Source organism: Neoarius graeffei, chromosome 3 (assembly GCF_027579695.1).
Source record: "Neoarius graeffei isolate fNeoGra1 chromosome 3, fNeoGra1.pri, whole genome shotgun sequence".
NCBI classification, from domain to species: domain Eukaryota; kingdom Metazoa; phylum Chordata; class Actinopteri; order Siluriformes; family Ariidae; genus Neoarius; species Neoarius graeffei.
The window spans coordinates 89,022,803-89,047,807 of record NC_083571.1 but is presented as its reverse complement, the minus strand read 5'-3'; the positions used below and the strand labels follow the sequence as shown (position 1 = coordinate 89,047,807).

At 41.5% G+C, this 25,005-nt stretch overlaps 2 protein-coding genes across 3 annotated transcripts in view; both read left to right on the top strand.

The window, feature by feature from the left end:
• Positions 1–4,205, top strand: part of LOC132883700 (desmoglein-2.1-like) — a 47,529-nt gene extending 43,324 nt beyond the window's left edge. For both annotated transcript variants that reach the window (XM_060917635.1, XM_060917634.1), the window contains one exon: positions 3,067–4,205. In XM_060917635.1, coding sequence (XP_060773618.1) covers positions 3,067–4,107 — 1,041 coding nt within the window. In that variant the 3' untranslated portion in view covers positions 4,108–4,205. The remainder of the gene's footprint in view (positions 1–3,066) is intronic.
• A 3,405-nt stretch (positions 4,206–7,610) lies between these two features.
• LOC132883695 (desmoglein-2.1-like) overlaps positions 7,611–25,005 on the top strand; it is a 66,328-nt gene continuing 48,933 nt past the window's right edge. Inside the window, exon 1 of the mRNA XM_060917627.1 lies at positions 7,611–7,723. Within this exon, the coding sequence (XP_060773610.1) occupies positions 7,667–7,723 (57 nt within the window). The 5' untranslated portion in view covers positions 7,611–7,666. The remainder of the gene's footprint in view (positions 7,724–25,005) is intronic.

Sequence of the window (25,005 nt, the reverse complement as noted above, 5' to 3'; positions counted from 1 at the left end):
ATTTTGTTTAATTGATTATGAGACTCTTGAAAAAACTGTACAAAATCTCAGTTCTTCAACATCTGAACTGGACATTCTGCCCACCAACTTTTTTAAGTCTGTTCTTCATCTTATAATTACAGATGTGCTTCAAATTATAAATACATCCTTGGAGACTGGCGTTGTCCCTGTGTCCCTAAAAAAAACTGTTGTAAAGCCCCTTCTTAAAAAAAATAATCTGGATCCTTCAGTGTTAAATAACTACAGGCCAATATCAAATCTACCATTCATCGGGAAAATCCTGGAAAAAATTGTCTTCAATCAATTAACTGCCTTCTTGATATCAAACAGCCGTTTTGATAATTTTCAGTCAGGATTTCGTGCCAATCATAGCACTGAAACAGCGCTGATTAAAGTTATAAATTACATACGTCTTAATACTGATGCAGGCAAAACATCGTTCCTGGTATTACTGGACCTCAGTGCAGCTTTTGATACTGTTGATCACAACATACTGCTATATCGACTTGAACACTGGGTTGGATTGACTGGTAAAGTTATCAATTGGTTAAAATCATACTTAAAAGATAGAAGCTTCTTTGTTACCCTGGGAAATTGTTCCTCAACGTCAATGCCCTTGACCTGTGGTGTCCCCCAGGGGTCGATTCTTGGACCATTACTTTTCAACCTTTATATGCTCCCACTTGGGCAAATTATCAATAAAAATTCAATTTTGTGTCACTGCTATGCAGATGATACCCAAATTTATTTTGCTCTATCACCTAATGACTATGCCCCCCTTGAATGTCTCTACCAGTGTATCGATCAAATCAATAGCTGTATGTCACAAAATTTTCTTCAGCTGAACACAGATAAAACAGAAGTAATTCTATTTGGAAAAAAAGACGAAAGACTCAGGATTACCACTATTCTTGACACAAAAGGGATTAAAACTAAAGAAATGGTTAAAAATCTTGGTGTTTTCATTGACAGCGAGCTAAACTTTGACAGTCACATGAAAGCAATCACTAAAACGGCATTTTATCACCTCAAAAACATTTCCAAACTAAGAGGACTTATGTCAAAAAATGATCTGGAAAAACTAATACATGCCTTCATCTCTAGTAGGGTTGATTACTGCAATGGCCTTTTCACAGGCCTGCCAAAAAAGACCATCAAACGACTTCAGCTGGTTCAAAATGCAGCGGCGAGGGTTCTCACACGAACAAAAAGAACAGAGCACATTACCCCAATTCTAAGGTCCCTTCACTGGCTTCCAGTAAGCTAAAGAATTGACTTTAAAGTATTGTTGGTGGTGTATAAATCTCTAAATGGTACAGGGCCCAATTACCTTTCTGATATGTTGCAGCGGCCTAACCCAATCAGATCTACCAGATCGCAACAGAAAAATTTACTATTAAAACCAGTTGTTAAAACAAAGTGTGGTGAAGCAGCTTTTAGCTACTATGCAGTACATCTATGGAACCAACTGCCAGAGGACATTAAAAATGCTCCTGCTGTTGGCAGCTTCAAATCTAGGTTAAAGACCAAGCTGTTTTCAGATGCTTTCTGTTAAATAATTAATATTTTTACATTTTTTATAATCTTTACTTTCTCTGCATGTTTTAAATTTACTTTAATTTTATTTTATTTTATTCCGCTGGTTTCTTTTTCTTTTTCTCCTTTTTTCTTTTTGGCATTTTATTATTTTATTTCTACTATTGTTTAATTCTTATTATTTTCTTTTAATTCTTTTAATTCTTTTAATTAGTTGTTTTAGATTAAAAATAAAATTATTTTATGTAATTTTATTTCTCTATTGTTTACTGTTTTTTGTTTTTGCTTCTGTAAAGCACATTGAACTGCCATTGTGTATGAAATGTGCTATATAAATAAACTTGCCTTGCCTTGCCTTGGACAATGACCCAAAACATAAAGCCAAAGCAACCCAGGAGTTTATTAAAGCAAAGAAGTGGAATATTCTTGAATGGCCAAGTCAGTCACCTGATCTCAAACCAATTGAGCATGCATTTCACTTGTTAAAGACTAAACTTCAGACAGAAAAGGCCCACAAACAGACAGCAACTGAAAACCGCTGCAGTAAAGGCCTGGCAGAGCATTAAAAAGGAGGAAACACAGTGTCTGGTGATGTCCATGAGTTCAAGACTTCAGGCAGTCATTGCCAACAAAGGGTTTTCAACCAAGTATTAGAAATGAATATTTTATTTACAATTATTTAATTTGTCCAATTACTTTTGAGACCCTGAAATGAAGGGATTGTGTTTAAAAAATGCTTTAGTTCCTCACATTTTTATGCAATCATTTTGTTCAACCCACTGAATTAAAGCTGAAAGTCTGAACTTCAACTGCATCTGAATTGTTTTGTTCAAAATTCATTGTGGTAATGTACAGAACCAAAATTAGAAAAATGTTGCATCTGTCCAAATATTTATGGACCTAACTGTATATATATATATATATCGACTTCAAAAAATAATTTCTTTGGGCTCCCTAATGGCATAAGAGAAAATTGTTTGCCCTAATGCAAGTCAAAATCCTGATCTGTGGCTTGGAAACTAGAGAGCAAAGTTGAATGCGCTCGATGGGTATGAAGGATGGCTTACTCTCACGCCACTGTCAATCATAGTGACACTGGCCAGTCATGGGCATCTGTGAGCTCACGTATGTGAAAAAGGGCAGATAGAGCTTGATGCTGTCCTGTGACACAGCATGAGCAGCAGTTTGAAAAGGATGAATTTGGTTGGATTTACAGGCCTCTGTGGAAGCATGGGGTAGCTTTTAGAATAGCAGTAAAATATATAATTTTTAGTTTTATTAATGATTTTAAATCATATACCCTTTAAATAATAAGTAGTATTAACTAGTAACATTGCATTTTAATAAATAACAATATGAACAATTTGGGCAAAGAGTTAGACCTTGAAATCCTACCGTTTATGCTTCAGCTCATCAGTCATAGCTCTGTTGTGTCAGTGTCTACAGTCCACTGTATTATTTGCATGTGTTAGTTCATGAAAGGTGCAATATGAATTTTAGTGCTTTAACAAGCCTATTTGTGTCTTGCAGAAAACTCAGGACTTATGCACCACAGCTGAAGAAAATTTGCTGCTGTTTAGTTTAGAAGGTCAGGGATCACCTGCTGGCTCTGTCGGTTGCTGCAGCATCCTATCATCTGACAGTGATCTGGAGTTCCTTAATGACTTGGAGCCAAACTTCACTACTCTAGCTGAGATATGTGGCAGAGGCACAAAGTTCACAGTGGCTGCTGCCTCCCTTCCTCCTCCAAAACCCATCATGGATCACTCTGAATCAGTTTCCATGCACACCAATATTGCCACCACAAATACTGTCAGTATAGCCGCTGAAGTTGCAGCACCCTCTACCATGCACAGGGAGGAGAATGTGGTAGTTAAAAACACCCATGTAGTATCTGACGTGCAGCCAGCCCAGACTCTGATCGATGTGCCCACCCAGACCCTGATGGTACAGCAGCAGCCAATGTACTACATGGTGGAGCCTCAGGTTTCTAACACTGTGCTGTTGGCCGAGAGGCCCACCGTGGGAATCACCCAGGGGATGTGTGTGCTGAATGACACTCCAGTGACTGAAAGAGTCCTGGTCCAGGGTGCTGTGCCAGCACAAGGCACGATTGGTGGAGGCGACAGGGTGGTATTGTTGGAAACACATGGAGGCTCCACCACGGCACTGAACACAGGCTTGCTCCAGTCAGCTCATTTGTTGGGTTCGCAGCTTTTGCTTGTTGATACAGGTGCACAAGGTGGCCAGATCCTCCAAGGCACACTGCCGAGAGGGAGCATCTCTGGATCTCAAGGCATAGTGTTTGTGGAAGGTCAAGGAGGGTCTGCAATTCATGGATCCCTCCAAAGAAGTGTTCCTGTGACCGGAGGCTCTCAGAGTATGCAGTATGTAGTAGAGAGGCAGGGAGGGACTTCAGGAATCACTCATGGATCCCTGCAGAGGGCGGTAACATCCACTGCCATGTCCCAGAATGGGACTATTGGATTGAACACAAGCACTGTACACGGACTTCCCAGCTCACAGAAGATTGTTGTCAAAGAGAAGAAGGTTGTGAAAACCAATCTGTAAAATTGATACATTTTCCTCACACTGAACACAACACCAGTAGGCTGAGGTAATGTCCTCAATGCTTTTACTCATAAAATACAAGCATTTTGACACACAAAGGTTCTTATATTCATTAGTGCATACACTGTACATGTCTTGTCATTCTTTCTAAATTTACCTGTCTATTGGGTCATTGTGTATTGTCTTGTCTTCGTTTTTTTATTTAAAGTTGTTTTTAGGGTTACTGTGTTTCTTTGGTATTCCTAAGCAATTAAAAGTCTCTAGGGATGGACTGCCATGCTGTAGCCATAGTAACCAATTCCCTGCTTCACTTTATGAACCATCTTCTCCCTTTTCACTCAGGACTTATGCACCACAGCTGAAGACAATTTGCTGCTGTTTAGTTTAGAAGGTCAGGGATCACCTGCTGGCTCTGTCGGTTGCTGCAGCATCCTATCATCTTGATAGCATTGAACACACCAATCCCTGTACTCAAGGCCATGTTCTATCCCCACCCATTCTTCTGACTCCCTGTAATGGTATTGGATACAGAGATGATACCGGATACCAAATACAGTGACGTCATGACTGTGCTTTAAACCCGTGGCGGAATTGAAATTCTTTCTCTCTGGCGGTGGGTTTCCACGCGTGAAAGAGACATCATGCATCTGTGCTAAAGAAAAAGAACAGAGAACAAAGAACGAGCTATTGATACCAGACCTTTAGCCAAAGTTCAATGTATTTGATCTTCGCATAGTTGTAATAATAACTGAACCAGTTAGTTTCTGCAGCCCACGCAGTATTTTAAAGAGAAAAGGCGACCGGATCCCTTTTCCCTTTCTCAACGTCGACAAACTACAAACAAGATTCCTTCCAGATCATCGGATGACCGACGGGACACTGAAGATCTTCAGCTGACGAGCTCTAAAAGTGAAAGGAACAGAACTGTTTTCTCCCTGGACCTGCACTCTGCGCTGTCTTCGGATAACAGACGGCGCACTTCAGTCACCAAACGAGCGATCTCAAGTGAGGCTGTCATCTGGGCAATTATTAGTCTTAGTTGTGGCTAGTTAATGTGAAGAGTGTTATTTGAATTCATTTATGGTTTAAATGTACGCATTTTGATTCACATGAAAGTCGGTCTTAGACCACGTGTTTGTTTGTTTGATTTACTTTGTTGAGTATCTGTATTTAGTTAGATCGTGCGCCTGCGCACGCTCTCTCTCTCCCTAGCTCCTTCTCATCCCGTTAGTGTGCAGCTGCGCACATGCACGCCTACACTCTCACACACACACTCTTACACACACACTCTCACACGCACACCTACTCATACACTCTCACACAGACACACAAACACGTGATTTCCCTCTCACATTTTAACATCCACTCGCCCCTACACTGTCACACTTGCATATAGCTTATTACTTCTGATCACCATTAGTGCCTTAGTTATCATCATATATACTACTGATTCTTATTTGTATACATTGTATCACCATTTATATTGAATTATTCCTTGGCTGCTATTGTTGCTATATCTGATCAGTATTAGTTTGCTAATTCATGTCAGCTTTTTCAATAAATGGTATCATTGGAATAAACTATGTCCTGTCTATTGCTACAACATCCACTGAGTGCCAACCTCTGCCAAACAAGTACTCTAATTGCCTTCACCTACTTGGTTGTTATATGAATGTTATAGCTCTAGAGTATTACATTAGAGCTGGGGTGCCATGGTAACGGCCTGCGGGCCGGATACGGCCCGATTGGTCATCACATCCGGCCCGGTGGTTCATGAGACTTTTTTTTTTAAATAATAAATTAATAAAAATCGAATGTTGTGGGTTTTTTTTCGTAATGATTTTAAATCTAATGTTTCAATTTGATTCCATTTTCGTGTAATCCATCGGTTCGTTTTTAGCTGCTCTCTGCTTGCTGCAGCACACACAGGTGCAATGACCCGGATTTAATGTAGAGTAGGCTAGCTGTTGCTCATTCACAAGCAACAACAGTCTAAAAAGAGAAAAGTTGATTCTGAGGGTCGCATCTTTCAGGAAAAATGGAGAGAGAAATACTTTTTCTGGGAAGTAGGGGGAAAACCTGTTTGTCTGATTTGTTCGCAACAAGTGGCTGTACCGAAGGAATACAATGTCAAAAGACATTAAGAGACCCACGCCGACAAATACAGCCAATTCACCGGGCAACGCAGGACTGAAAAGCTAAATGAGCTTGCCTCAAACCTTCAAAAACAGCAAGCAGCTTTCTCAAAGTCTCGAGAGACACCTGAAGGTTCGTTTTAATATCATACATCATCTTCAGTTCTCCTTTAATGTTAAATGCGGCTGTTTTCAAAGAGGGGTGTCTCAATATCTTTGTTGTACATTTTATTTCATGTTAGGGGCAGTGAAGGCGAGCTACATCATCGCGTGGGAGATCGCAAAAAAGTGTCCAAGCCATTTTCGGAGGGTGCATTCGTCAAGGATAAATACGCATCTGTTGGAATCCAATCTTTCTATCAGTCATTGCCACCAGAGTACCCAATTATCACGGCCTTTGCCGGTAAAATACTCTGTATGTTCAGGACAACATATTTATGTGAACAGGCATTTTCAGTAATGAATATTAATAAATCGAAACTGCGTAGTCGTCTGACCCATGGACATCTCAACGATGTCATGAAAATAGCAATTCCCAGAGTCTGTCCCCCAATGTCGACAAGCTGGTAAAAAGTAAAAGACTTCTGGCTTCCACATGTAAAATGTAGCTGGTATTTCTCCCCCATGTAACCTTGTGCTGTGTGCTTGAGGGGGAATAAACAGGATGGGTGTGTGGAAATATATGTGGGACTTGACCAGCAAAGTTAAAGTAGTTAAAGTTAAAGTAGTTTGTTTTTATTGGTATGTTCAGTCATATTTGGCTCTTTTAAACTAATGCTACTGGATATTTAGTCACTTGACCTACTGGTGGAATTATTTACCCTGGCACTTCTTTCTTTTGACTCGTTTAAGGCCTACTTGCCAATCGTTTTAATTGGCCTAATTAGGCCTATGCATTGACATGTTTTTGATGTGCAAGATCAATAAATCTGATCTAAGTCATTTACAGTTTACACTTGTGTTATTTGTGTCTTAGTCCATTTCTGTAGCATTTTTTTTATAAATGTAGGCTACTTGCATGCTTAGACTGTTACATTTTCAGAGGGTAAATTGCTTTTGTCTGCCATGTTATTGTGCGCCTCATTTTGAGGCTATAGCTTTACAATTCCTTTTGGGCGTATAGGCCTTCAAAAATCATATAAAATAATGTCCTTTTGTTGAGTTAGTGTCTGGTCTTTTCAGGCCAAAAGTGTAATTCGGCCCCCAAGGTCCCACTTGAAAAAAATCTGGCCCCCTTACCAATTTCACCCTGGCACCCCTGGTTTAGACCCTCCTCTTAACTCCTCTAAAGGTGAGGGTGTGTGGTGGTTTTAAAGTGCTGATTTCCTTCCAGCTCCTATAATCGCGCAGGTACCTATGGTGGAGACGTTCAACTATCCAGATACAAACAACAAGGTTTTTTATACCGAGTTTGCGCTCCGGAAATGGCCAGGTCATGGCGTTCAGTGCCACTTCTCTGCCTGTTTTGTTTCGTTATATGGGTAAGTTTATACTCTATATTCATTTTAGTTATTTAATAATGTACTCTGTATATATGTATCTTAGCCACGTCCAGAAAAGTTTCCAGAATTGCCGTGTGTTAAATACGGAAGCGTATTAGGGCCACTTGGAGAAAATATTTTTTTCTAAATTCCGAGATTAAAAGTCGAAATCTTCGAGAAAAAAAGTCGAAATCTTCGAGATTAAAAGTCGAAATCTTCGAGATTAAAAGTCGAAATTTTCGAGAAAAAAAAGTCGAAATTTTCGAGATTAAAAGTTGAAATCTTCGAGATTAAAAGTCGAAATTTTCGAGAAAAAAAGTCGAAATTATGACATACAAAGAACGCATGCTCTAACTGCTGCCATGGCAACGAATGGCCACCGGAAAGAGAAGTCGTGGAAAGTGGCTGCCAACCGGCCTGGCCCTGAACATGTGAACTTAGCGACGTTGACTCTGAATGCAAGACACAAGGGATGCAGTTGAAAGGTAAGATTATCATTCTGTTCTGTTTGATGTTACATTGCGGATATGGTTAAGGGTACGTAATATCAATTAGGATCAGAAGTGACACTTACTACCATGCAGGCTGCATGCTACAACCACAAGGCGTACTGCTAGTTTAGAAACCTGGACATGACACTACCCTTAGTAGCCGATCATGTCCGAGTGCTAAACGTTTGTGCGTGCAGTGAAACGACACACTTGGTGTCCGTATAATGACTGCAGAAACCCGTTTAATCTAGCTAGTATTGCTAATATTATGCTAACGCCACTACAGTAGGCCTGAGCCTCGTCTGTAGAGCAGAAGGGTTTCCAAGTCACCTCTAATATTTCAATCTAGAGACATCAAACATATAATTTGCCTCGGCAGGCTAGATGAATAATTCCACTTGTACCTACCTGAAGTGTCATGAGTCCAGGAGTTAAATTCCTATTAAACGTTTTCTGGTGATATTAGCCCACTGAATTGTTTTCGTTTTGGATTAATTGGCTATGAAAGTAGTTTAATCAAGGAAGATAACGTTAGCCTAAATTTGGGCTCAGCATGGGATGACTTTTGATGTTATCAGGGAAGCCTGTGGGGATAAGATGGAACAGGCATATCTGTCCATACAATGTGATAGTAAAATATTGTGATTTCTACAGAAAGTATCATATGTGAACGTTCTGTTATGACTTTTCTCAGTTTAACGCACTGATTTTCATATTTTCCTGTATGAAGTAGTGTTATCACACATGAAAATTAAATACATGATGTCAGAAGCACTTTGCAAATATTATCTGGTGCTACTCAAATTCTTCAGTGTTATAATTTAATGCACTTGATCTGAGAATTAATAATGTATATATGTGGGAGAGAGCATGAGTGGCTCCTCAGCCAATGAGAGGGCACGTCAGGTGTGGAGGGAGAGTGGAGAGGCGGAGCGGGGTTGAACAAAGGGACAATTCGAAACATGGCGGCGAGCACATGAGCCGGAGAAGTTTGGTGCGGTGAAGTTTTATTCTGTTGACTAGGAAACTTGTCATTTGCAAAGTTCGGGTGTTGGAACGGTGTGAGTGGTGACAGCTGGCGAGTCTCTGCGAGAGGACGGCGCTGGGGTCCATGAACACTGGTTTGCTCCAATCCGAACAGGTTGAAAGTTTCCTTCATTCTCTCCCTCGCTCTCCTTCCACGGGTTTGTGAGTATACCCTGCCACCTGACCTCACGTAAAGCAGCACTGTTTTAAGGAGTCCTTTACAACTCCTTAAAGACTAATCATTTGTGCAACTGCCGGATTAAGTGCTATGGAACTGAGTAACGTCGTTTCACGTTGAGGAACTGTGCTCACAATTGCGTTTATGGACATTCGGAACTCCGTGACATTATTGCCTGTATTCCTACTCGTGCATGGTGATTTTGATTTGTACACTGTAACGTTGAAGGTCTTTCATTTATGTGGTGGTAGCCTTACTTTTGATTGCCCTAATGAGTGTATTAAGGTGGGCTAATCAGGCTTATTTTGATTTTTTTTTTGCAAACGAAATTTACTGTTTGATACTATTATTCAGTGTATCTATTAGTGCAGTCCCGGGACCCATAGGTTTGTTAATTGTGTTGTGTGAAACACCTAGGTTGATATTGAAAACAAGAATGTTGGGTTAATAAGAAACTGAATGTGTTAAACTGCCTCTGAAGGCCCCTTTGTAACAGAAATTTAAGTGAACTACTGAAGATTACTTATCTACTTTTGTTTTATTATTTTTCTAAAGATATCTCATTATTTCATTTAACATTTGCTAGTAGCCTTGGAGCTTAGAGCTCTAATAAAATAATTGGTTTATTCAAACTGGTTTCTTATTCTAAGTTGTGGGGTGGGAAACATAGACATAACACACAGCTATACATACACACACATGCACATATCTCAAGTAACTACTATTCCTATACCAGCCGCTATCCCATTTAGTTCTAAGTAAACTCAGGTTAGTTGTCTTTAAGTGGGCGCTGCCCCTTACATTTGGCGTATACGAACAGGACGAACATTTGTGCTGCATACCTCTTTTATATTCATTCCTTGGCTTTACATTAGCTTAGTTAACAATGTCAGAAGAAATGAATCAGCTGCGTGAGCAGTTTGAAGAGCTTCAAGCAAAGTTTGCCGAACAGTCTTCTCAAATGAAGGAACAAACAGCGCTCCTTGAACAGGCGAGGTCTGACCAAAGAGAAGCTCTGGCTATGGCAAAAGCTGTATTAGAGCAGAAAAACCAACCCACTGTCTTCATACAGAGAGATAGAAAGTGCACAGATTTCACAGGCAGTAAAAGAAGTGATGAACAGAGTATAGAAGAGTGGATAGCTTCAATGAAGTCATACTTTAAAGTTTGTAAAATTCCTGAAGAGGATAAAGTAGAACTCATAAAGCAACATCTGAAGGGGGAAGCCAAACTCACCGTTAGATTGGAGAGTAGCACTACAGATGCTGAGTCTGTTTTCAAAGTCCTAGAGGAGGTGTATGGTGATAAGGTCCCTGTAGGCACACGATTAAGAGAGTTCTATGATCGCAAACAAGTAGCTGGTGAAAAAATTAGGGCGTTTGCTTATGATCTTCAGGAAAAGCTTCATAGGTTAATGTAGCGTGATGGAAAGCGTTTTCCAGACCCGGATGTTGTGCTTAAAGAGCAGTTTGTGTTGGGCTTGAATGATAACTCCTTACACAGAGAGATGAAGCGGCAGACCAAGACAGAGCCATCTCAAACCTTCAGCGCACTTATGCAGGCTGCGATCGACTGGTCAGAAGAGGAAGAGGTTCTGTCAGCTACGCCGGTCAAGAACCCCAACCGAGGCACAGTAAGCGCCACGTCTGCTGAAAACAGCCCTTCTGTGCTGTCGCTGCAGTCACTGCAGGAATCTATACAAAAACTTGCAGCAAGACAGGATGAGCTTTTCACAGCATTGCAAAGATCTGAGCTGCGCAATAGCCCACAGGCGGCAGTTAAAAAGCCACCTCTTCGAGACCAAGAGGGCAGACTCATCTGTTATACATGTGGGCAACCCGGGCATACAAGTCGAAACTGCCAACAAAGAAAAGAGGTAACGTTCCAAGCTAATGCTGCAGTGACCGAGCCAGAGCAAACTGAACAGAAGGCGGCAAAAATCAGCACAGCAGCAGTAAAACCTAACACATTGGCTTTTGACTGGCCTAGGCAGGTTGAGGGTGCTGAAAGTGCCTTTGGCAACTGTTTTACAGTAGATGTGCTTATCGATGGAGTGAGAACCTGCTGCCTGTTAGATACCGGCTCTGAAGTCACCACTATTTCGGAGACGCACTTTAAAAGACAGTTTGGAGGAAAAACTTTGTCACCTGCCAATTGGGTAAAATTAACCGCTGCAAATGGGTTGGACATCCCCATAATTGGGTGCCTGTATGCTGACATTGAGTGCTTGGGAAAGAGGCTCCCAGGAAAGTGTGTGTTCGTGCTTCGAGATAAGACTGATGGTGCCGGTGGAGCCTCAGGCATACTAGGCATGAATGTGCTTGGCGAGCTTCGCAGCCTCTTCCTTGGCCTAGAGGGTGTTCAGAAGATGGACAGGCATGGGCAGCAGGGTGGGGGTGCGAGCCTTCATCGTGTCTTCGTGGAAATGGGCAAGGAAGAGCAAATGGTGGACCGTAATGGGAGAATTGGCTTCGTCAAAGTGGGCGGTAGGCGGGCTGTTGTTATTCCCCCCTGCAGTGAGACAGTCATTCAAGGTCGTTGTCGGGTGCCCCCTAAAATAAAATACCAGGTCTTGGTGGAGGCTTCATCTACTGTGAACACGCCTTCAGGGCTGTTGATAGCCAATGTTCTAGCAAACTCAGTGGGTGGGAAGGTCCCAGTCCGGCTAATGAACCCAAGCCACAAACCCATTGTTTTGCCTCCAAGAGCAAGAGTGGCTGAACTATGTAAGCCACACAAAGTGCTGCCTAAAGAGGTAGTGGCTTTTGAAGAGGCAGTAGGTGAGCTCCGAGTCAAAGCCATTGCAAGCGAGGTGCAGCCTAAGCGGGAAGAACCAAGGCCATTGGCCGTTCCTGTACAAGCAGATCTTCAAGGCCTCACCCCAGACCAAGTGCACCAGCTCGACCACCTGTTGGAGAAGCATCATGCTGTGTTTTCACGAGATGATAGGGATTATGGCTACACCACTACCGTTACACATTGTATCCCCACCAGCAGTGCACACCCCATTAAACAAAGACATCGCAGAGTACCACCCCATGTTTTCCAAGAAGTTAAGCAGCATGTGCAGGATCTAGTGGCACAGGGGGTACTTAAAGAGAGCTGCAGTCCATGGGCGTCCCCGGCAGTCGTGGTCATGAAGAGAGATGGATCAGTGCGGTTCTGTTGTGATTACAGGAAGCTTAATAGCGTAACGCACAGAGATGCTTACCCTCTTCCGAGGGTGGAAGAGTCGTTGGACGCCCTGGGCCAGGCACAGCTATTTTCTTCTTTGGACCTCACTGCCGGGTATTTCCAAGTAGCTGTAGCCCCACAAGACTAGGAGAAAACTGCTGTAACGACACCATTCGGCTTGTATCAATGGACCCGCATGCCATTTGGGCTCTTCAATGCCCCCGCAACGTTTCAGCGACTAATGGAGGTGGTACTGGGAGATCTGGCTTTTGAAATGTTGTTAATTTATTTGGACGATGTCCTCATATTTTCGAGGGACTTTGACAGTCACCTGCAGCGCTTAGATCTTGTGTTGAGTCGTCTACACAAACATGGCCTCAAGCTCAAACCCAAGAAGTGCTTCTTGCTCAAGAAAGAAGTCAAATTCCTTGGGCATGTAGTCTCGGCCGAAGGAGTTCAAGTAGACATGGAAAAGGTGAAGGTGTTGGAAGACTGGCCTGTCCCACGCTGTGTTAAAGAGGTTCGACAAGTAGTAGGCTTCATGTCATACTACAGGCGGTTCGTTCCCTGCTTCGCTCAACTAGCAAGGCCTTTACATGCTCTGATGGGCAAACAGAAAAGAGGTGTAATGAATGCTATGTCACAACCATTTGAGTGGGATGAGGAGTGTCAGGCATCATTCGATAGCCTCAGAAGGTGCCTCATGGCCCCACCCATACTTGCATATCCTGATCTTGGTCTCCCGTTCATAGTGACCACAGATGGAAGTTGCCTAGGCCTGGGAGCAGTCTTGAGCCAAAAACAGGAGGGCATCGAGCGGGTCATAGCCTTTGCTAGTCGGGGTCTGCGGGGCTCAGAGAGAAATGATCGAAACTATAGTGCTTTTAAGCTAGAGCTACTTGCCCTCAAGTGGGCAATCACTGAAAAGTTTCGTGACTTACTGCTCTTCTCTAAATTTACAGTCATTACAGACCACAACCCGCTAAGGTACTTAGAGACTGCCAACCTCAGCGCAGTTGAGCAAAGGTGGGTGGCTCAGTTAGCCGAATTTAACTTCGAAGTTCACTATAAACCAGGCAGGATGAACCAAAATGCTGACGTGCTGTCCCGGGGAGCCCGAAGTGGAGGACAGAGAGAAAGATTTCCTTGTCATAAGAGAAGATGAGGTGCGTGCCTGTCTGTGGCCAACAAATGGTGTGGATGCGAAGGAGGCACCAGTTCATTCAGCAGGTCAGTCTAAGGTGAGAGGCCAGATCGGCGGATGTAGCTGGGATGAGATGCAGGAACTACAGATGCAGGACCCTGACATTAGCCCTGTCCTGGTTGCGCTGAAAGCCTGCCGAAAGCCCCTGAATAAGGTTCTGCAGACGATGAACTGGCCACAGCGGCGGCTCCTAGGACAGTGGGGGCGACTGAAGATCCAGCATGGCGTCCTATTCCGGTGCCTGCGAGACCCCAGAGATGGTGAAGATGTGCGTCAGCTGGTTGTTCCCAGGCCCCTACAGAGAACGGTGTTTGAGAGGCAACATGACCATGGTGGGCACTTCAGCGAAAAGGGCACGATAGAGGCCCTGAGGCGGGGCTATTATTGGCCTGCTATGGCTAGAGATGTCAAGTGCTGGGTACAGCAATGCAAGCGCTGTGCCCTCACAAGAGACGTTTTCCCCAAGGCTCAAGCCCCAATGACTTGCACAAACGTTGTAGCCCCTTTAGAAGTGCTAGCAATGGACTATACCCTCTTAGAACCATCTGTTGGGGGGTATGAAAATGTCCTTGTGCTTACTGATATGTTTACAAGGTTCACGATAGCAGTTCCAACCAAAGACCAGACAGCTAGAACGACAGCCAATGCAATCATTAAGAACTGGTTTGTCTATTATGGCTGTCCTGCTAGGTTACATTCTGACCAAGGTCGGAACTTTGAGGCCAGTGTCATTAAAGAGCTCTGTCGTGTGTACGGGATTGGCAAGAGCAGGACGAGTCCCTATCACCCGCAGGGAAATGCCCAGTGTGAACGTTTTAACAGGACGATGCACGACATGCTCAGGTCGCTCCCTGCAGAAAAGAAAAGAAACTGGAGAGAATATCTTCCAGAGTTAACCATGGCCTATAACAGTCACATACACAGCTCGACTGGGTACTCACCCTTTTATCTGCTCTTTGGGAGGGATGCACGACTACCTAGAGACATACTAGGAGGCAAGGACCTGCAAGTTAGTGATGTTGAAAACCTTGATGAGTGGGTCCTCAGCCATCATCAGCGGTTACGGACCGCAGTAGATGCAGCACGCCAAGCTGGACAGGACGCCTCTCGGAGACGGAAGAGGATTTATGATCGCAAAGCCCGCGGAGCGCTTCTTAGACCGGGAGACAGTTCTTTTGCAGAATCACCGACGACGGGGAAGAAATAAGATTCAGGATCGCTGGGAGTCAGATCCCTACCTGGTGGTGGCCCAGAACCACCCTGATATGCCAGTCTTCACCATTAAGCCAGAGGCTGGTGGCCCTACTCGAGTTGTACACAGAGACCAGTTGAAACCCTGCACTTTCGAAGTCCCCAGGTTTCAAAGAAGTCCCAAATCCCATTGTTCACATAGGGCTTTAGATCAGACTATGTCTGACGAAGGCGATATGATTTATGTGCCATATAGTCCCCCCCATGAACCTCACATGCACCATACACAACACACTCACAACATGCACACCCACGGTCCACAACACAGTAACTCTGACACTGGTAGTGGGGATGAACATAGTGAGCATTCAGTTTTAGATGAAGGCCAGGGTACAGGGGTGGAGTCAGAGGGAAGTGCATCATTTGCTGATGTAGATGGGTCCAGTACAGATAGTGAGGATCAGCCTCTGCCTCCTAGGCCTCAGAGAAGTTCAAGGGGTCAACTCCCTATTAGGTTTCAGGATTATGTCTTGAAATAGTTTAAACATGTTTTGATTTGCTGTAATATGTTATTGCATTTGATTTTAACATGTATCGTGTTCTTACCTTGTGTGCTACCTCTGTTTATGTTTGATGTAAAAGAAAAAAAAAAAAGAAGAAGAGAGGGGCTTTTTTTGTGGTCCCTGTGGCACGTCTGGACTATGGCGTGCTAATGGACATTGCTCAACGTGGTCCAGTGCTGTCATGAAGTCTTGGTGGTGGCAGGGTTTGGAAGGGGGAATGTGGGAGAGAGCATGAGTGGCTCCTTAGCCAATGAGAGGGCACGTCAGGTGTGGAGGGAGAGTGGAGAGGCGGAGCGGAGTTGAACAAAGGGACAATTCGAAACATGGCGGCGAGCACATGAGCCGGAGAAGTTTGGTGCGGTGAAGTTTTATTCTGTTGACTAGGAAACTTGTCATTTGCAAAGTTCGGGTGTTGGAACGGTGTGAGTGGTGACAGCTGGCGAGTCTCTGCGAGAGGACGGCGCTGGGGTCCATGAACACTGGTTTGCTCCAATCCGAACAGGTTGAAAGTTTCCTTCATTCTCTCCCTCGCTCTCCTTCCACGGGTTTGTGAGTATACCCTGCCACCTGACCTCACGTAAAGCAGCACTGTTTTAAGGAGTCCTTTACAACTCCTTAAAGACTAAACATTTGTGCAACTGCTGGATTAAGTGCTATGGAACTGAGTAACGTCGTTTCACGTTGAGGAACTGTGCTCACAATTGCGTTTATGGACATTCGGAACTCCGTGACATTATTGCCTGTATTCCTACTCGTGCATGGTGATTTTGATTTGTACACTGTAACGTTGAAGGTCTTTCATTTATGTGGTGGTAGCCTTACTTTTGATTGCCCTAGTGAGTGTATTAAGGTGGGCTAATCAGGCTTATTTTGATTTTTTTTTTTGCAAACGAAATTTACTGTTTGATACTATTATTCAGTGTATTTATTAGTGCAGTCCCAGGACCCATAGGTTTGTTAATTGTGTTGTGTGAAACACCTAGGTTGATATTGAAAACAAGAGTGTTGGGTTAATAAGAAACTGAATGTGTTAAACTGCCTCTGAAGGCCCCTTTGTAACAGAAATTTAAGTGAACTACTGAAGATTACTTATCTACTTTTATTTTGTTTTATTATTTTTCTAAAGATATCTCATTATTTCATTTAACATTTGCTAGTAGCCTTGGAGCTTAGAGCTCTAATAAAATAATTGATTTATTCAAACTGGTTTCTTATTCTAAGTTGTGGGGTGGGAAACATTAGACATAACACACAGCTATACATACACACACACACATGCACATATCTCAAGTAACTACTATTCCTATACCAGCCGCTATCCCATTTAGTTCTAAGTAAACTCAGGTTAGTTGTCTTTAAGTGGGCGCTGCCCCTTACATATATTTATTGTAGATTGATTCCAGCATCATAAACCTAATGACAGATGACCAGCTAAGGGAATATCTGCCTTCCTATGGTGACCGACTGGCTCAGGGTTTTTTCTAAATAAGGGAACAGGGGCGCTGCGCCCTCATACTCCCGGCTTGCGCCCTCTTACCGGAATGCCGATTTAACCTAAGTCACACTTGGGCTGTGTACTTACATGCTGCCGTACAACATACAATATTTCTCAAAACGATCTTTTCTCCGTGAAAATATCCCAGTACCACCACTTGACAATGTGTCTGTTCCCCAAAAATGTTATAATTACTCCAAAAATATTCCGATCCAAAAGTTTAACGGTGCAAAAACGATCCGAATCGGAGTTTCCCCGACCGAGTCGCCATGTTTTCTGTTCTCGCGAGATTTTATGTCTATGGGTAATATGTAAGGTCAGCTGACTTGTAGAGCGTGATTTCTCGAGATTGAATGACCTTTCACCCACTAGCACGGGCGCTTATGATTGCGAGTTTTGGTTTATGCTTGGGCATTTAAAGATGTCATCCCGCGGTACAAAACGAAAGAAAGCTAAAGAATGTCCGGGGCAGAAGAAAATGACTGGGCCAAGTTCCTGGAAAAGTTCAAGTATGTATTTTTTAAATATTTTTTTTTTGCATGGTCTCAAACTTTAAAAGTTTGTTAATTGAGTTAGATTCCAACTTTACAAAATATACTTTATTTATAACAGTTTCCTTTTAGAGAAAATAATTCTGGAATTATTTTTTTCATTCATTATGAACAACTAACTCTAAGTATAAGAAAACATCAGATTTCTCTAATGAATGTTTATTTCTGTGCAACTTGAATGCATTTGAATTCTAAATATAAATTTCAATTTCAATCATAGTAGAGTAAGTCACAATTTGAATAATGAGGAATTAGTAGTTGTAGTTGTGTGTAATTTGAATTGAGTATTGTTTTTAGTTTGTGTCAAAGTGTTATTTAAATTTCCAATGTTGACAAAATAGACAAAGACCCCAGGTCTACAGTGAAGCTATGTCCATTTTTTTTTGGTTTGTTTTCAACTTGTACATAGTAACATAAACTGAGACTCTGAAGACCCGATATAATGGGGTCTACAATGAAGCTGATTTTTTTTTTCTTTTTACCAATATGAAACGAAGGCCCAAGAAAAAGAACTCAGGACATCTGGTTGGATATCAGGAGGCATGGGAGAAGGGATACCCCTGGCTTTATCCTGTCAACAATAAAACAGGGATGATGTGCCACATTTGTAAGCGGCACAACCAGCGCCAACAAAATGGGGAATATATCTGGAGCAAGATTCCCTGCACTAGCTTGCGGGTTGACAAGGCGTGGGAGCATGCAAAATCCAAACAACATCGAACGGCGCAGGCAACAGAAAACGCCCGCATTGAACATATTGAACATATTCAGAATGTCCCATTTAAGCTTCAAATTTTCAAAGGCTTCACACTGCGGAAGGGGGGGGACCCCCCCCCTTCCCCCCGGTTGCTTCGCTCCCTCGCATCCGTGCGAATGTGTGCTCCCTCATACTACTTTTTTCTAGAAAAACCCCTGTGGCTGTTTTTGGATACTGCAGACGGAAGGAAAAAGAACTCAGAAGTCACAAGTCAAAGGTCTTTGAGCGGCTTAAAGCAAAGATTGCAGGGAAAAAAAGCTGATCGCGTGTCTGAGAGTGAGTGTCAAACCACAGCAAGAAATGCTCAGAAGAATGAGAGAAAAATTGAATTGGGATGGTTGCATTTTAGGAAAGGGGAATTTGTGCAGGTACGAACCAAAAAAGGAGGTGGAACCAAAAAACGAGTGTTCAGAAGGAAAGTAAAAAATCAGACTTGATTGATAAAGCTGTGCAGTTGTTTTTTCCAGGTGGAAGAAATGCAGAGGGGAAGCTTGATGATTTTGACTGTGAGTTAACTGACTTTCAGCAGCATTCACTAGATGTTAGTGTCACCGCCTTGTTGACCACTTTTTTTTTTTTTTTGTATTTTGTTTTTGAGTTTACTTTACACACTTTAAGTGGCATGAACTTTAAGTGGTATGCTGCAGAGAATTGTGAATACCTGTTGTGTGCTTTAAGGACAACAAAATGCCTTCTAATAATGGATTAGGCCTACTGTTGTACTGTTGTTGTTTTGTCTGCCTGGGAAGAGTTATTATCAGCAGAAAATTCCAGTTATCTTTATAAATAATTTCAGATGAGATGTCATGGATTTTAGTCGGAATTACCAATGTATGACTACTTGTTTACATTTCTCATGGCAACCACTGTTTTACTCCATACAGTTGCTGTTTACAAAAAAAAAATCTTACTTTTGAAGGCTTCCTTCTGTAAAGATTTTAAGGTGGCATTACAGTTCCAATGAAATTATATAGCTTTGCATTCTTTGTATTGTGATCTTTTAAATATCTGAATAAATAATTCAGTTAAAACTTGTTAGGATTTTGCATTTTTATTCATATTTGCAAATGTTGAATGGTAGAAAAAAATAACTTGACTGCTAATACATTTGATGTGAAAATAAGAAGCTACATCTTTTAAAGCAGGTATTACAAGTAAAAAAACATTTTAATTGGCAATCAGTTAAACTGCAATATTTCAAATTGTGAATAAAATGGGCAAAGGAAAAAACAAAAAGACATCTCTGAAATGGCCTGTGCCTGTTGAGGTGTCCACGACCATGGCAACCTTGACATCATGTGTATCTTGTTGTGGATGTTACGGGATGCTTGAATACAGTACTATCTCACCTTACAACAGGTGACAATACCGCGTTCAATAAAATTAATGATTTACATCAAGATCATTGTTTATCAGCTGTCTGAGTGTGAGATACAGGTTAACTGTTTCAAATACATTTGTTAATGACAGATTATGCTCTGACATTAGGTCCACACAAATGTGAAACACATCCTCATCACATGGAAAGTCTTTGAACATACACTCTTCAAGGCAGACTTCAACTTTCTCCAGGTCCACATTCTGCAAATCGTCTCTGCCTCCGTACAGCTGAGGGACTGCATGTAATATGGAGGGACGTCCATGAGGTGAACGAGAGTTGTGGACTTGATGGACTCTGTGGTCATTCCAAGTCGATACAACCCCATCAACTTCTTCCTAGAGATCAGACATAATATTCAGTATATAAATTCTGTATTACAGTTTCAGTAACAGTATCCTGATTATTTAAGATGGAGTGGTTGAAATGGTTTCATTAGGGTGGGAGAGAGGGTGGGCACAATACAAACAAACCAGGAGCAGGGGTGTTGAAGTGGGAGGCAAAGTGGGATTCATTATCCAGGACCCAGTAGTAGGGGCCCTGGGCTAGGGATGGGACGTTTTTTTAGGCCGAGGCACTATTGTGTAATGCCATGTGTAACAAATTCTCAGATCAAGTGCATTAAATTATAACACTGAAGAATTTGAGTAGCACCAGATATTTGCAAAGTGCTTCTGACATCATGTATTTAATTTTCATGTGTGATAACACTACTTCATACAGGAAAATATGAAAATCAGTGCGTTAAACTGAGAAAAGTCATAACAGAACGTTCACATATGATACTTTCTGTAGAAATCACAATATTTTACTATCACATTGTATGGACAGATATGCCTGTTCCATCTTATCCCCACAGGCTTCCCTGATAACATCAAAAGTCATCCCATGCTGAGCCCAAATTTAGGCTAACGTTATCTTCCTTGATTAAACTACTTTCATAGCCAATTAATCCAAAACGAAAACAATTCAGTGGGCTAATATCACCAGAAAACGTTTAATAGGAATTTAACTCCTGGACTCATGACACTTCAGGTAGGTACAAGTGGAATTATTCATCTAGCCTGCCGAGGCAAATTATATGTTTGATGTCTCTAGATTGAAATATTAGAGGTGACTTGGAAACCCTTCTGCTCTACAGACGAGGCTCAGGCCTACTGTAGTGGCGTTAGCATAATATTAGCAATACTAGCTAGATTAAACGGGTTTCTGCAGTCATTATACGGACACCAAGTGTGTCGTTTCACTGCACGCACAAACGTTTAGCACTCGGACATGATCGGCTACTAAGGGTAGTGTCATGTCCAGGTTTCTAAACTAGCAGTACGCCGTGTGGTTGTAGCATGCAGCCTGCATGGTAGTAAGTGTCACTTCTGATCCTAATTGATATTACGTACCCTTAACCATATCCGCAATGTAACATCAAACAGAACAGAATGATAATCTTACCTTTCAACTGCATCCCTTGTGTCTTGCATTCAGAGTCAACGTCGCTAAGTTCACATGTTCAGGGCCAGGCCGGTTGGCAGCCACTTTCCACGACTTCCCTTTCCGGTGGCCATTCGTTGCCATGGCAGCAGTTAGAGCATGCGTTCTTTGTATGTCATAATTTCGACTTTTTTTCTCGAAAATTTCGACTTTTTTTCTCGAAAATTTCAACTTTTTTTCTCGAAAATTTCGACTTTTTTTCTCAAATTTCGACTTTTAATCTCGGAATTTCGAGTTTTTTCTTGAAATTTCCGACTTTTAATCTCGGAATTTAGAAAAAAATATTTTCTCCAAGTGGCCCTAATACGCTTCTACGGAAGCGTATTAGGGCCACTTAGAGAAAATATTTTTTTCTAAATTCCGAGATTAAAAGTCGGAAATTTCAAGAAAAAACTCGAAATTCCAAGAAAAAAAGTCGAAATTTTCGAGAAAAAAAGTCAAACTCTTCGAGAAAAAAAGTCTAAATTTTCGAGATTAAAAGTCGAAATCTTCGAGAAAAAAAGTCGAAATTATGACATACAAAGAACACATGCTCTAACTGCTGCCATGGCAACGAATGGCCACCGGAAAGGGAAGTCGTGGAAAGTGGCTGCTAACCGGCCTGGCCCTGAACATGTGAACTTAGCGACGTTGACTCTGAATGCAAGACACAAGGGATGCAGTTGAAAGGTAAGATTATCATTCTGTTTGATGTTACATTGCGGATATGGTTAAGGGTACGCAATATCAATTAGGATCAGAAGTGACACTTACTACCATGCAGGCTGCATGCTACAACCACAAGGCGTACTGCTAGTTTAGAAACCTGGACATGACACTACCCTTAGTAGCCGATCATGTCCGAGTGCTAAACGTTTGTGCGTACAGTGAAACGACACACTTGGTGTCCGTATAATGACTGCAGAAACCCATTTCATCTAGCTAGTATTGCTAATATTATACTAACGCCACTACAGTAGGCCTGAGCCTCGTCTGTAGAGCAGAAGGGTTTCCAAGTCACCTCTAATATTTCAATCTAGAGACATCAAACATAATTTGCCTCGGCAGGCTAGATGAATAATTCCACTTGTACCTACCTGAAGTGTCATGAGTCCAGGAGTTAAATTCCTATTAAACGTTTTCTGGTGAGATTAGCCCACTGAATTGTTTTCGTTTTGGATTAATTGGCTATGAAAGTAGTTTAATCAAGGAAGATAACGTTAGCCTAAATTTGAGCTCAGCATGGGATGACTTTTGATGTTATCAGGGAAGCCTGTGGGGATAAGATGGAACAGGCATATCTGTCCATACAATGTGATAGTAAAATATTGTGATTTCTACAGAAAGTATCATATGTGAACGTTCTGTTATGACTTTTCTCAGTTTAACGCACTGATTTTCATATTTTCCTGTATGAAGTAATGTTATCACACATGAAAATTAAATACATGTCAGAAGCACTTTGCAAATATTATCTGGTGCTACTCATTCTTCAGTGTTATAATTTAATGCACTTGATCTGAGAATTTGTTACACATGGCATTACACAATAGTGCCTCGGCCTAAAAAAACGTCCCATCCCTTAGCCCAGGGCCCCTACTACTGGGTCCTGGATAATGAATCCCACTTTGCCTCCCACTTCAACACCCCTGCTCCTGGTTTGTTTGTATTGTGCCCACCCCCTCTCCCACCCAAATGAAACCATTTCAACCACTCCATCTTAAATAATCAGGATACTGTTACTGAAACTGTAATACAGAATTTATATACTGAATATTATGTCTGATCTCTAGGAAGAAGTTGATGGGGTTGTATCGACTTGGAATGACCACAGAGTCCATCAAGTCCACAACTCTCGTTCACCTCATGGACGTCCCTCCATATTACATGCAGTCCCTCAGCTGTACGGAGGCAGAGACTATTTGCAGAATGTGGACCTGGAGAAAGTTGAAGTCTGCCTTGAAGAGTGTATGTTCAAAGACTTTCCATGTGATGATGTGTTTCACATTTGTGTGGACCTAATGTCAGAGCATAATCTGTCATTAACAAATGTGTTTGAAACAGTTAACCTGTATCTCACACTCAGACAGCTGATAAACAATGATCTTGGTGTAAATCATTAATTTTATTGGACGCGGTCTTGTCACCTGTTGTAAGATGATAGTACTGTATTCAAGCATCCCGTAACATCCACAACAAGATACACATGATGTCAAGGTTGCCATGGTCGTGGACACCTCAACAGGCACAGGCCATTTCAGAGATGTCTTTTTGTTTTTTCCTTTGCCCATTTTATTCACAATTTGAAATATTGCAGTTTAACTGATTGCCAATTAAAATTTTTTTTTTACTTGTAATACCTGCTTTAAAAGATGCAGCTTCTTATTTTCACATCAAATGTATTAGCAGTCAAGTTATTTTGTTCTACCATTCAACATTTGCAAATATGAATAAAAATGCAAAATCCTAACAAGTTTTAACTGAATTATTTATTCAGATATTTAAAAGATCACAATACAAAGAATGCAAAACTATATAATTTCATTGGAACTGTAATGCCACCTTAAAATCTTTACAGAAGGAAGCCTTCAAAAGTAAGATTTTTTTTTTTTTGTAAACAGCAACTGTATGGAGTAAAACAGTGGTTGCCATGAGAAATGTAAACAAGTAGTCATACATTGGTAATTCCGACTAAAATCCATGACATCTCATCTGAAATTATTTATAAAGATAACTGGAATTTTCTGCTGATAATAACTCTTCCCAGGCAGACAAAACAACAACAGTACAACAGTAGGCCTAATCCATTATTAGAAGGCATTTTGTTGTCCTTAAAGCACACAACAGGTATTCACAATTCTCTGCAGCATACCACTTAAAGTTCATGCCACTTAAAATTTGTAAAGTAAACTCAAACAAAATACAAAAAAAAAGTGGTCAACAAGGCGGTGACACTAACATCTAGTGAATGCTGCTGAAAGTCAGTTAACTCACAGTCAAAATCAAGCTTCCCCTCTGCATTTCTTCCACCTGGAAAAAACAACTGCACAGCTTTATCAATCAGGTCTGATTTTTTACTTTCCTTCTGAACACTCATTTTTCTGGTTCCACCTCCTTTTTTGGTTCGTACCTGCACAAATTCCCCTTTCCTAAAATGCAACCATCCCAATTCAATTTTTCTCTCATTCTTCTGAGCATTTCTTGCTGTGGTTTGACACTCACTGTCAGACACACGATCAGCTTTTTTCCCTGCAATCTTTGCTTTAAGCCGCTCAAAGACCTTTGACTTGTGACTTCTGGGTTCTTTTTCCTTCCGTCTGCAGTATCCAAAAACAGCCAGTCGGTCACCATAGGAAGGCAGATATTCCCTTAGCTGGTCATCTGTCATTAGGTTTATGATGCTGGAATCAATCTACAATAAATATATACATTATTAATTCTCAGATCAAGTGCATTAAATTATAACACTGAAGAATTTGAGTAGCACCAGATAATATTTGCAACGTGCTTCTGACATCATGTATTTAATTTTCATGTGTGATAACTACTTCATACAGGAAAATATGAAAATCAGTGTGTTAAACTGAGAAAAGTCATAACAGAACGTTCACATATGATACTTTCTGTAGAAATCACAATATTTTACTATCACATTGTATGGACAGATATGCCTGTTCCATCTTATCCCCACAGGTTTCCCTGATAACATCAAAAGTCATCCCATGCTGAGCCCAAATTTAGGCTAATGTTATCTTCCTTGATTAAACTACTTTCATAGCCAATTAATCCAAAACGAAAACAATTCAG